Here is a 14,081-nt window from a genome sequence, read left to right on the forward strand (position 1 = left end):
CTGAGTGCTGCTAATTTGCATCACCTTTTATTAATATAATTTCAGTGACTAGAGACATTCATGCGCTGTGTAAATATACTTAATGCATTTCATTCCCTCTAGACTCTGAAGGGCATCGTTTTTGTGGTTCAACCCAACTGTTTTGTAAATCAAAATTAAGAGTTTCCTGAAGGGTTTATATAATAAATGACATTTTGATGAAGTTATTCAGTGGATGTTAATCTCATCCAGAACAACTTAATATCATTGCAATCAAGGGATACAGGCAACACAGACCTCTCAGAGATCTGTTCACCATCACCACAATGCTATAATAAAAACAGGCATTTGGGTTAAAATATTTAGTTTGGTTATGAGGAATGTAAGTAGACCTGGCTACATCAGAAACAAGAGGACTGATAAGCTAAGCTTCCGCTTTCTTTTTTCTCTCTAGGCACCTCTTACCCTTTCTCCAGTGCTGTGATGGAGGGCAGTGGCAGTGGATTGACTGTAGAGCTGGCCTCCCCTGGGCCGTGTGTGGCCGGCATGGAGGGGAACACCAGTGGGCAGGTGTTTGAGGTGGCGCTGCAGAACAGCTCCTCGTCCAAACGTAGCCCTCAGTTTGTGGGGGTGGAGCTGCTGAAGTCCTTCAAGCTGCTCATCATCCCCTGCTACATCCTGGTGGTGCTGATCGGGGTGTTCGGCAACTACCTGCTGCTCTACGTCATCTGCCACACCCGTAAGATGCACAACATAACTAACTTCTTCATTGGAAACCTGGCCTTCTCCGACATGCTGATGTGTGCCACCTGTGTCCCCTTCACCTTGGCCTATGCCTTCAACCCCCGCGGCTGGGTTTTTGGGAGGTTCATGTGCTATCTGGTTTACCTCATCCAACCAGTGACCGTTTACGTGTCTGTCTTCACTCTCACTGCTATTGGTGTTGACAGGTAAGCCTTGGTCGAGGTTGCATTAAATACACTTTTTTAGACTTGGAGTGAATGAGCACATTATCACATTTCTATGTAAGCTTCTCTATCACATTACGTAATTACATTTCCTTCACAGTTTTTATTATTTATCCTTTAATGAGATTTCCTCCATGGTGTTTCAGTATTTGTGGCTGGACCGGAATGATGATTAGGTATAAATTCAACTCTGTCACATAAAGAATTCTTAACAGCTCTATTCAGCACCCTTAAGACTTTTCTAAAAGTTCAACTCAGAGAGATGATTCATACTTTATGTCAATAACAGGAAATAAAATCATCTGCAGGGACATTCACATCAAATTATGGAGAGGCAAGAGTAGAAGCATGATGTGATGTCTTTACACAAGCACGACAGTGCAATTGTCAGATCAAAAAGGAAAAAGATACCCACACTTGACATGGTAAATTGATCCTATCCCCAGGTACTATGCCACAGTTCACCCTCTGAAGAAGCGGATCTCAGTGCTGGCGTGTACTTACCTCCTATCTGGGATCTGGCTGCTCTCCTGTGGGCTTGTGGCCCCGGCCGTGGCCCACACCTACCATGTGGAGTTCAAGAATGACGGCTTTACCATCTGTGAGGAGTTCTGGATGGGCAAGAAGAGAGAGAGGTTGGCCTACGCATACAGCACACTTTTCATGACCTACGTCCTGCCTCTGTCTGCCCTCTGCATCTCTTACCTCTGCATCTCTGTCAAGCTCCGTAACTGTGTGGTGCCTGGCCACCGCACCCAGAGCCAGGCCGAGGCCCAGCGAACCCGCAAGCGCAAGACCTTCCGTCTGATCACCCTGGTGGTGGCGGCTTTCGGCGTGTGCTGGATGCCCATCAGTGTGTTCAACGTGCTGCGGGACATTGACATTGACCTGATCGACAAGCGCTACTTCCTGCTCATCCAGCTGCTGTGCCACTTGTGTGCCATGAGCTCGTCCTGCTGTAACCCTTTCCTGTATGCCTGGCTACATAACCGCTTTCGCGCCGAGCTGCGCAAGATGTTCACCTGCCACCGCCGTATCGGCATCCCTGCCAACAACTGTGCCACAAACAGCGTGAACCCCTTCATCCCACCCTCCCACCCACCCGCACAGGATGTGTTCAGAGAATGGTCTTGAAACCAGCTGAAAGATTTTTGGTCAGGGTTTTTGTACTGTAAGATAAGATGGTAAAACTATTACTTTTGTTTTTCAAAAAGTTGATTCTTCTGACCCCACTCCCACTGTTTCTCATGCCCAATTAATACATATTTTGTGAAAAGTAATGTACATTTCTGCACAAGATCATTAAGTGGTTGCACAAGTGCAACAAACTGTGCCACAAACAAGAGTGCTGCAAAAAAGTAACCTGCATTTGAAGTGTTCTTAGACATGTTGAAACATCAGAAGTTGATTGATCATGATGGACATCTTCGGTGTACATTATGCTGTTTATATAAGCATTATCTTTATTGTACAGTGTGTTCCCATATGATGCATACAAAGTGATGGTTTAATAATAGAAGATGCTTTTGGCTTGGTTTTTGCTTGATTTCAAAAGCCTCTACAACCTCAAGGTTGTGACTGACAGGTGATGCACATTACCAGATGGGAACACAGCTACCAACTTCACAGAAGAGGGTCCTGGCTTGGTGACAAAGATGATAGCTTCAGTCTCTCAACAACTGACAAAAATTAAACACATTTGGTCATGTCAAAAAATATTGAAATTGGTTCCATTTAACCTGTTTTCCATTTTTGACAAGTTGCAAGTTAAAACACAGTTTAACTTTCTGTGACAGAAATTGCTGCATCATGCATGTTACATCTTTGTAAATGTAATGAAGTATACTGAACAAAAACAAACGCAACATGCAACAATTTCCAAGATTTTACTGTGTGAACTTTTTCACATAAGGAAATCAGTCAATTGAAATAAATTCATTAGGCCCGAATCTATGGATTTCACATGACTGGGAATAAAGATATGCATCTGTTTCCTTAAAAAAAAAGTAGGGGCGTGGATCAGAAAACTAGTCAGTATCTGGTGTGACCACCATTTGCCTCATGCAGTCCGACACATCTCCTTCACATAGAGTTGATCAGGCTATTGATTGTGGCCTGTGGAATGTTGTCCCACTCCTCTTCAATAAATGTGCGAAGTTGCTAGATACTGGCGGGAACTAGAACACTGTCGTACACGTTGATCCAGAGCATGCCAAACATGCTCAACGGGTGACATGTCTGGTGAGTATGCAGGCCATGGAAGAACTGGGACATTTTCAGCTTCCAGGAATTATATACAGATCGGGTGCTCCCGAGTGACGCAGCGATCTAAGTGCATCTCAGTGCAAGAGGCGTCATTACAGTCCCTGTTTCAAATCCAGGCTGTATCACATCTGGCCGTGATTGGGAGTCCCATAGGGTGGCGCACAATTGGCCCAGCGTCGTCCGGGTTTGGCCGGGGTAGGCCGTCATTGTAAATAAGAATGTATTCTTAACTGACTTGTCTAGTTAAATAAAGGTTATATAAAAAAATACAGATCCTTGCAAAATTGTGTTCGGTGACAAAACTGCACATTGTAGAGTGGCCTTTTATTGTCCCGGGCACAAGGTGCACCTGTGTAATAATAATGCAGTTGTGATTTTAGCATGTACATCTTGGTGGGGCAAAGTCACTTTATTTTTTATGCATGCCAGCAAAGCCACTACACAACACTAAACAATACATTAACCGCACTATAACAGTGACAAACGATGCCCACAAAATGTAAGGGCTTACATAAAGCTGTCCCAACAGAAGAGCTTTCTTTTCAACACCATGGAGTGAATCCTTACCACTGGTACATCTGGCTATCAGCGGAGCCTTGTCTAGCAGCGAAACAGTTCATTCAGCCTCATTTACTGCCTTTAAAAAAAACATAGCTGATATGGCTGACTTGCTAAAACAAATGTGGTTTCTACTGACAATTGAGATGTACAAACAATGGCATAAGGGAATGATGAGCGGATAAGATGCAATCCGTAATTTCGATCAAGACAATGAGCGAGCGAAGACGGACGTAGTCAATATAACTATTTGTTTAGCACTTTTGAAAATGTGCAGCGACAGAAATGGGCTGTTCTTACAGTATTCTCCCTGTACACCAAATCAGAACCGTACAATAAATAAAGAGGGCATATAAGCAATGAGAGGTCTTACAATATTCGATGAAGACATTTCTCTAAAACAGGCTATAGACTACATGTGCACCAAATTATTAGGGTGAGGCACATGGGCTATTAACAGCGTATTACACAACATACACTTAGTATCACTTTCCTTTACTACAGTAGACATATCACACCATTTATGCAGCAGACTACAAGACACTTTTGGACTCACCGTTGTGCTGTGCCCACTTGAACAGGGAGGTGGAACAGCAGTCCTTCTTGTGGGCAAATTTTGTCATGAAACTTTGTCATCAAAGTCATTCTGGCATTCTCTGGATTTATGGTGCTTTCAAGACAACTGGGAACCCGGAAAAAAACATGGTTGAATCATGACGTCAGGTTGGAGCTCTAGAAAGAGGCCAGAGTTCCCGACTTGGAATTCTGAGTCGGACTACCGTTCAAAACGTATTTTCCCAGTCGGAGCTAGTTTTTTTCAGAGTTCTTAGTTGTCTTGAACTCACTGAAAACTGGGAAATCTCAGACATCAGTTGTTTTGAACGTGGCAGAAATCATGCTGTATTGACAGCATGGCTAATGTATTCAACCTTTTTTGGCCCATGGTGTTGCTTGTGAATGTTTATCCTTTTAAGCTTGGAAAAGAGACCCTTAAACCCAGACTTGGACCATACACACTCTCCGCCGAATAGAAGGCAGGGGAAGCAAAATAGTGATTGCTTTGCCACGCTCACAGTTAGCCACTGATTTCTCATTGTTGAATTTGCAATTTCCAACTTTTTGTCCAATAGCAAAGTTTGTCCAATAGCCGATGAGCACCGATACATTCTCTTCATAAGGGTTGAAAATGATTTGCCAGTATATTGCCGTGATTCATGACGACGACTGCTTGTCTAGCTTGCTAGTTAAGATTTGTAAAGTATTATGTTGATATGATCACTACAATCAAAGCTACTGTAGATATGAACTTTTTAGCTCTCCCTGTAGATTTTGCAGCGATGTAGTGTCCCCATGAGTGACAGAACACTGAGGCTATCACGACGCAACTAGACAAGATTACCAACCCCTATGGTCTGTATTTTCCGCTGGCTGCCCCTCCACCACAGAAAGCACTGAGCTAGGCCTAAACACCTGCATTTTGGAGCTGCCTTAGTCAAGGAAGCTAAAAATAGACCATGTTTGTATGCAGGTTTATTTATAAAAAATAATATTTTTACATTGTTTGCAAACTGATATGTGACACGTGTTATTGCCAAAATAACATGCAAAACAGGCAACAAAAAAATTATATATACAGTGGGCTCCAAAATTACTGGCACCCCTGACTGGCAATGCACAAACAATACTTAAATAAATATAAATATAATTATAGAGATACACTCAAAATACCAACATGTTAGAAATACTGTACTTTATTGTTTCAATGGAACCCACCAAAAACATACAATTATTTAATACAAAATACATTTCACCAAAATCAAGGTTTCATAATTATTGGCACTCCTCATTTAGTACTTAGTGCAACCACCTCTGGCAAGGATAACTGCATGGTATTTTCCTGTAAGGTTGTAAGGTTAAGGTTAACCTGTAAGGTTAAGGAACACATTTGTAGGGATTTTGGACCATTCCTCTATGCAGATCCTTTCAAGATTCTTCACATTCTTGGGTTAGCGCTTATCAACTGCCCTCTTCAACTCAGCCCACGGGTTTTTGATTGGATTGAGGTCCGGAGACTGAGATGGCCATGGCAGAACATTGATTTTGTGGTCACAGAACCATTTCTGTGTGGATCTTGAGGTATGTTTTGGGTCATTGTCTTGTTGGAAAGTCCACATACGGCCAAGTCCCAGCCTTCTGGCAGAGGCAACCAGATTGTCAGCCAAAATTGCCTGATACTTGGTGGAATTCATTATGCCATCAATCTTAACCAGTGCCTCTGGACCTCTGGAATTAAAACAGCCCCAAAACATCACTGACCCACCATCATATTTCACAGTGAGTATGAGGTGCCTCTCCTTGTATGCATCTCGGTTTCGACGCCAAACATGCCGATGCTGTATCTGACCAATACGTTCAATTTTGGTCTCATCTGACCAGAGCACCTTCTTCCACTCATAATTTAAATGACGTTTGGCAAACTCCAGGCGCTTCCGTCTATGTCTTGGGGTCATTAATTAAGGGCTTTCTTCTGGCGACCCTTCCAAAGAGCCTGTGGATGTGGAGGTGGCGTCTGATGGTGCTTTTTTAAACCTGGCGACCCCAAGACGCCACCAAGGCCTGCAATTCTTTCACAGTGATTCTTGGGGGTTTTGTTGCTTCTCTCACAATCCTCCTCCCTATCCTGGGGGGCAAAATGCATTTACGTCCTCTACCCCTGAGATTTTCAACTGTTCCATATCTTTTGATTTTTAAAATAATTGCCCCGACAGTGCTCAGTGGTATATTCAATCGTTTGTGGATCTTCTTGTAGCCATTACCAGATTTATGAAGGTCTACGACCATCTGTCCCTTTTGAACTGCCAGTTCTTTTCTTTTCTTCATGGTGTTGGATGACAAAGGGATATTGCATGTGTGTTACCTCATTTATATACCCTAGTGAAAAAGAAAGTGATGTAATGGCTCTATATAGTTCCTTAACACTTAGATCAACTTACATAATTGGAATTTAATTCCTGGTTTAATTTTGGTAGATGTTATTTACAATAATATTTAAGGGTGCCATTAATTGTGAAACGTTGATTTGGAGGACAATGACTTTTAATTAAATTAATAAATGATTTTGGTGGGTTCCATTGAAACATTACAAAGTACAGTATTTTTCACGTGTTGGTATTTTTAGTTTATCTCTGTAATTGTATTGTTTATATTTTTTTTAAGTATTTTTTGTGCATTGCCAGTCAGGGGTGCCAGTAATTTTGGAGCCCACTGTATATACAGTATCAGTCAAAAGTTGACAACTAGTCATTCAAGGGTTTTACTTTAGAACAATAATGAAGACATAAAAACTATGAAATAACACATATGGAATAATGTAGTTACCAAAAAAAGTGTTTAAAAATATCTAAATATATTTTATATTGAGAATCTTCAAAGTAGTCAACCTTTGCCTTGATGACAGCTTTGCACAGTCTTGGCATTTTCTCAAACAGCTTCATGAGGTAGTTACCTGGAATGCATTTCAATTAACAGGTCTGCCTTGTTAAAAGTTGTGGAATTTCTTCTTAATGCGTTTGACCCAATCAGTTGTGTTGTGACAAGGTAGGGGTGGTATACAGAAGGTAGCCCTATTTGGTAAAAGACCAAGTCCATATTATGGCAAGAACAGCTCAAATAAGAAAAGATAAATGACAGTCCATCATTACTTTAAGACATGGTCAGTCAATCTGCAAAATTTCAAGAACTTTGAAAGTTTCTTCAAGAGCAGTCGCAAAAACCAAGTGCTATGATGAAACTGACTCTCATGAGGACCGCCACAGAAAAGGAAGACCCAGAGTTAGCTCTGCTGCAGAGGATAAGTTCATTAGAGTTACCAGCCTCAGAAATTGCAGCCCAAATAAATGCTTCAGAGTTCAAGTAACAGACACATCAACTGTTCAGACGAGACTGCGTGAATCAAGTCTTCATGGTCGAATTTCTGCAAAGAAACCACTACTAAAGGACACCAATAAGAAGCTTGGGCCAAGAAACACGAGCAACGGACATTAGACCGGTGGACATCTGTCATCTGTGATTTTTGGTTCCAACCACCATGTCTTTGTGAGATGCAGAGTAGGTGAACGGATGATCTCCGCATGTGTGGTTCCCACCGTGAAGCATGGAGGTGTGATGGTGTGGGGGTGCTTTGCTGGTGACACGGTCTGTGATTTATTTAGAATTCAAGGCTCACTTTTAAATTGTGTTTACATAATTTACCTCCGCCTTTGTGCAAGGAGGAGCACTGCCAGAGTCCTGCAAAATGACCTCCAGCAGGCCACAAATGTGCATGTGTCAGCGGTCCTGCTGCTGGGTTGTTGCCCTCCTACGGCCTACTCCACGTCTCCTGATGTACTGGCCTGTCTCCTGGTAGCGCCTCCATGCTCTGGACACTACGCTGACAGACACAGCAAACCTTCTTGCCACAGCTCGCATTGATGTGCCATCCTGGATGAGCTGCACTACCTGAGCCACTTGTGTGGGTTGTAGACTCCGTCTCATGCTACCACTAGAGTGAAAGCACCGCCAGCATTCAAAAGTGACCAAAACATCAGCCAGGAAGCATAGGAACTGAGAAGTGGTCTGTGGTCACCACCTGCAGAACCACTCCTTTATTGGGGGTGTCTTGCTAATTGCCTATAATTTCCACCTGTTGTCTATTCCATTTGCACAACAGCATGTGAAATTTATTGTCAATCAGTGTTGCTTCCTAAGTGGACAGTTTGATTTCACAGAAGTGTGATTGACTTGGAGTTACATTGTGTTGTTTAAGTGTTTATTTTTTTGAGCAGTGTAGGAATCACTGGCCACTTTAAAGAAATGAAACACTAGCCACTTTAATAATGTCTCTATCTTGCATTACTCATCTCATATGTGTAAACTGTACTCTATACTATGCCACTGTATCTTAGTCCAATGCCGCTCTGAATTATGTATATATACATATATATATATATATACACATTAGAGGTCGACCGATTACGAATTTTCAACACCGATACAGATTATTGGAGGACCAAAAAAAGACGATACCGATTAATCGGCCTATTTTTAAATGTTGTAATTTTTTTAATGTTGTATTTGTCATTATTACAACAATACTGAATGAACAATGAACAATTTTATTTTAACTTAATATAATACAGAGAAAATGTATTTAGTCTCAAATAAATAATGAAACATGCTCAATTTGGTTTAAATAATGCAAAAACTGTGTTGGAGAAGAAAGTAAAAGTGCAATATGTGCCATGTAAAAAAGCTAACGTTTAAGTTCCTTGCTCAGAACATGAAAACATATGGAAAGCTGGTGGGTCAATATTCCCAGTTAAGAAGTTTTAGGTTGTAGTTATTATAGGAATTATGACACGTTGACTATTTCTCTCTATACCATTTGTATTTCATATACCTTTGACTATTGGATGTTCTAATAGGCACTTCAGTATTGCCAGACTAATCTCAGGAGTTGATAGGCTTGAAGTCATAAACAGAGCTGTGAATCAAGCATTGCTAAGAGCTGCTGGGAAATGCAGTAAAGTTTGAATGAATGCTTATGATCCTGCTGCCGCCTACCACCGCTCAGTCAGACTGCTCTATCAAACCATAGACTTAACTATAATAAATACAGAAATACGAGCCTTTGGTCATTAATATGGTCAAATCTGGAAACTATCATTTCGAAAACAAAATGTTTATTGTTTCAGTGAAATACGGAACCGTTCAATATTTTATCGAATGGGTGGCAACCCAAGGCCTAAGTATTGCTGTTACATTGAACAAGCTTCAATGTTATGTCATCCCAAACTGTTGCATATACCATGACACTGCGTGCAATGAACGCAAGAGAAGTGACACAATTTCCCTCGTTAATATTGCCTGCTAACATGAATTTCTTTTAAATAAATATGCAGGTTTAAAAATTATATACTTGTGTATTGATTTTAAGAAAGGCATTGATGTTTATGTTTAGGTACATTCGTGCAACAATTGTGCTTTATTCGGGAATGCACTTTTGTGAAATCATCCCCCGTTGGGCAAAGTAGGCTGTGATTCGATGATAAATTAACAGGCACCGCATTGATTATATGCAACGCACGACAAGCTAGTTAACTCAGTAATATCATCAACCATGTGTAGTTAAACACTAGTTATGTGAAGATTGTTTTTTATAAGATAAGTTTAATGCTAGCTAGCAACTTACCTTGGCTCCATGCTGCACTCGCGTAGCAGGAGGTCAGCCTGCCACGTAGTTTCCTCGTGGAATGCAATCGGCGTAAAAAAAATGGCAATTACCGATTGTTATGAAAACTTGAAATCGGCCCTAATTTATCTCCCATGCCGATTAAATCGGTCGATCTCTAATATATATATATTGTTAATCCATTCCTTACTTAGATTTACATGTAAATTGGGTATATGTTGTGAAACTGTTAGATATTACTGCACTGTTGGAGATAGAAGCACAAGTATTTCGCTACACCCGCAATAACATCTGCTAAACACGTGTATGTGACCAATAAAATTTGATTAGGCCTGGTTCGTAGTCGCCGTTCTATCCCAAAGGTGTTTGATGGGGTTGATGTCAGGGCTCTGTGCAAGTTATTCCACACCAATCTCGACAAACCATTTATGAATGGACCTTGCTTTTTGCACTGGGGTATTGTCATGCTAAAACAGGAAAGGGCCAAACCCAAACTGTTGCCACAAAGTTGGAAGCACAGAATGGTCTAGAATGTCATTGTATACTGTAGCGTCAAGATTTTAAGAATGCATTTCCACTGCCGCAGAGTCCAATTGAGGCGAGCTTCACACCACTCCAGCTGACACTTGGCATTGGTGATCTTAGGCTTGTGTGCGGCTGCTCGGCCATGGAAACCCATTTGAGGAAACTCCCGACAAACAGTTCTTATGCTGATGTTGCTTCCAGAGGCAGTGTGGAACTCTGTAGTAAATGTTGCAAACGAGGACAGGCGGTTTTTACACATTACGTGCTTCAGCAGTCCCGTTCTGTGAGCTTGTGTGGCCTACCACTTCGCGCCTGAGCCGTTGTTGCTCCTAGACCTCTTCAAATCCACTGATTTATAGAGGTGTCCACAAATTTTTGTATATATACAGATAATGTCAGAAGTTAGCATACACTAAGTTGACTGTTCCTTTAAACAGCTTGGAAAATTCCCCAAAATGATGTCATGGCTTGAGAAGCTCCTGATAGGCTAATTGACATAATTTGAGTCAATTGGAGGTTTACCTGTGGATGCATTTCAAGGCCTACCTTCAAACTCAGTGTCTCTTTGCTTGACACCATAAGAAAATCAAAAGAAAGAACTCAGAATTTTTTTTTGTAGACCTCCACAAGTCTGGTTCATATTTTTGGAGCAATTTCCAAATGCCTGAAGGTACCACGTCTGTACAAACAATAGTACGCAAGTATAAACACCTTGGGACCATGCAGCCGTCATACCGCTCAGGAAGGAGACGTGTTCTGTCTCCTAGAGATGAACGTACTTTGGTGCAAAAAGTGCAAATCAATCTCAGACCAACAGCAAAGGACCTCAATCAAACGTATTTATAAAGCTCTTCTTACATCAGCCGATGTCACAAAGTGGTGTACAGAAACACAGCCTAAAACCCCAAACAGCAAGCAATGCAGGTGTAGAAGCACGGTGGCTAGGAAAAACTCCCTAGAAAAGGCCAGAACCTAGGAAGAAACCTAGAGAGGAACCAGGCTATGAGGGGTGGGCCAGTCCTCTTCTGGCTGTGAAGGGTGGAGATTATAACAGAACATGGCCAAGATGTTCATAGATGAACAGCAGGGTCAAATAATAATAATCACAGTGGTTGTAGAGGGTGCAACAGGTCAGCACCTCAGGAGTAAATGTCAGTTGGCTTTTCATAGCCCATCATTCAGAGTATCTCTACTGCCTCTAGAGAGTTGAAAACAGCAGGTCTGGGACGGGTAGCATGTCCGGTGAACAGGTCAGGGTTCCATAGCTGCAGGCAGAACAGTTGAAACTGGAGCAGCAGCACGGCCAGGTGGACTGGGGACAGCAAGGAGTCATCAGGCCAGGTAGTCCTGAGGCATGGTCCTAGGGCTCAGGTCCTCCGAGAGAGAGAAAGAAAGAGAATTGGAGAGCATACTTAAATTCACACAGGACACCAGATAAGACAGGAGAAATACTCTAGATATAACAGACTGACCCTGGAGGCTGAGACAGGAGGGGTCGGGAAACACTGTGGCCCCATCCGACAATACCCCCGGACAGGGCCAAACAGGCAGGATATAACCCCACCCACTTTGCCAAAGCACAGCCCCCACACCACTAGAGGGATATCTTCAACCACCAACTTACCATCCTGAGACAAGGCCGAGTATAGCCCACAAAGATCTCCGCCATGGCACAACCCGGGAGGGGGGGGGCACCAACCCAGACAGGAAGATCACGTCAGTGACTCAACCCACTCAAGCGGCATGGAAGAGCACCAGAAAGCCAGTGACTCAGCCCCTGTAATAGGGTTAGAGGCAGAGAATCTCAGTGGAGAGGGGGACCTACTGAATCATAGGACCTACTGAAGAGATGAGTCTTCAATAAAGACTTAAAGGTTGAGACCGAGTCTGCATCTCTCACATGGGTAGGCAGACCATTCCATAAAAATAGAGCTCTATAGGAGAAAGCCCTGCCTCCAACTGTTTGCTTAGAAATTCTAGGGACAGTAAGGAGGCCTGCGTCTTGTGACCATAGCGTACGTGTAGGTATGTACGGCAGGACCAAAATCGGAAAGATAGGTAGGAGCATGCCCATGTAATGCTTTGTAGGTTAGCAGTAAAACCTTGAAATCAGCCCTTGCCTTAACAGGAAGCCAGTGTAGAGAGGCTAGCACTGGAGTAATATGATACATTTTTTCAGTTCAAGATTCTAGCAGTGTTTAGCACTAACTGAAGTTTATTTAGTGCTTTATCCGGGTAGCCGGAAAGTAGAGCATTGCAGTAGTCCAACCTATAAGTGACACAAGCATGGACACATTTTTCTGCATCATTTTTGGACAGAAGGTTTGTGTTATGTAGATGGAAAAAAGCAGTCCTTGAAACAGTCTTGATATGTTCATCAAAAGAGAGATCAGGGTCCAGAGTAACGCCGAGGTCCTTCAGTTTTATTTGAGACGAGCGTACAACCATCAAGATTAATTGTCAGATTTAACAGAAGAGCTCTTTGTTTCTTGGGACCTAGAACAAGCATATCTGTTTTGTACGAGTTTAAAAGTAGAACATTTGCAGCCATCCACTTCCTTATGTCTGAAACACAGGCTTCCAGGGAAGGCAATTTTGGGGTTTCATCGAAATGTACAGCTGTGTGTCATCTGCATAGCAGTGTAAGTTAACATTGCTTCCGGATTAAATCACCAAGAGGTAAAATACATAGTGAAAACAATAGTGGTCCGAAAACAGAACCTTGAGGAACACCGAAATTTAGTTGATTTGTCAGAGGACAAACCATCCACAGAGACAAACTGATATCTTTCCGACAGATAAGATCTAAACCAGGCCAGAACTTGTCCGTGTAGAACAATTTCAGTTTCCAATCTCTCCAAAAGAATGTGATGATCGATGATTTTAAAAGCAGCACTAAGGTCTAGGAGCAGGAGGACAGATGCAGAGCCTCGGTCTGACACCATTAAAAGGTAATTTACCACCTCCCCAAGTGCAGTCTCAGTGTTATGATGGGGTCTAAAACCAGACTGAAGCGTTTCGTATACATTGTTTGTCTTCAGGAAGGCAGTGAGTTGCTGCGCAACAGCTTTTTCAAAATTTGTTGAGAGGAATGGGAGATTCGATATAGGCCGATATATTAACTAAGGTTTGGCTTTTGCAAGAGAGGCTTTATTACTGCCATTTTTAGTGAGTTTGGTACACATCCGGTGGATAGAGAGCCATTTATTATGTTCTTGACCTTGGAAGATGCTGGAGGAAACAGGTACAAAAGTACCTATTATCCACAGTAAAACGAGTCCTATATTGACATAACCTGAAAGGCCGCTCAGCAAGGAAGAAGCCACTGCTCCAAAACCGCCATAAAAAAAGCCAGACTACAGTTTGCAACTGCACATGGGGACAAAGATCGTACTTTTTGGAGAAATATCCTCGTCTGATGAAACAAATAAAACTGTTTGCCATAAAGACCATCGTGGCCTCCCGGGTGGCGCAGTGGTCTAGGCCACCAGAGTCTCTGGGTTCGCTTCCAGGCTCTGTCGCAGCCGGCCGCGACCGGGAGGTCCGTGGGGCGACGC

The 14,081-nt window shown here is 42.4% G+C and overlaps 1 protein-coding gene across 1 annotated transcript; it reads left to right on the forward strand.

Annotated features, from left to right (window-relative positions):
* Positions 1-462: 462 nt before the first annotated feature.
* Positions 463-2,081, forward strand: LOC120062875 (prolactin-releasing peptide receptor-like). The gene is made up of 2 exons (XM_039012943.1): positions 463-929; positions 1,394-2,081. The coding sequence occupies exons 1-2, from the start codon at positions 463-465 to the stop codon at positions 2,079-2,081; spliced, it is 1,155 nt and encodes a 384-aa protein (XP_038868871.1).
* Positions 2,082-14,081: the final 12,000 nt, after the last annotated feature.

The sequence above is a fragment of the Salvelinus namaycush genome, chromosome 18 (genome assembly GCF_016432855.1).
Source record: "Salvelinus namaycush isolate Seneca chromosome 18, SaNama_1.0, whole genome shotgun sequence".
Lineage (NCBI taxonomy): Eukaryota > Metazoa > Chordata > Actinopteri > Salmoniformes > Salmonidae > Salvelinus > Salvelinus namaycush.

Coding starts and splice junctions, on each gene's coding strand:
- LOC120062875 (XM_039012943.1), top strand. CDS start 463: ATGGAGGGCAGTGGCAGTGGATTGACTGTAGAGCTGGCCTCCCCTGGG. Junction 930..1,393: donor ACTGCTATTGGTGTTGACAG/GTAAGCCTTGGT, acceptor TCCTATCCCCAG/GTACTATGCCACAGTTCACC.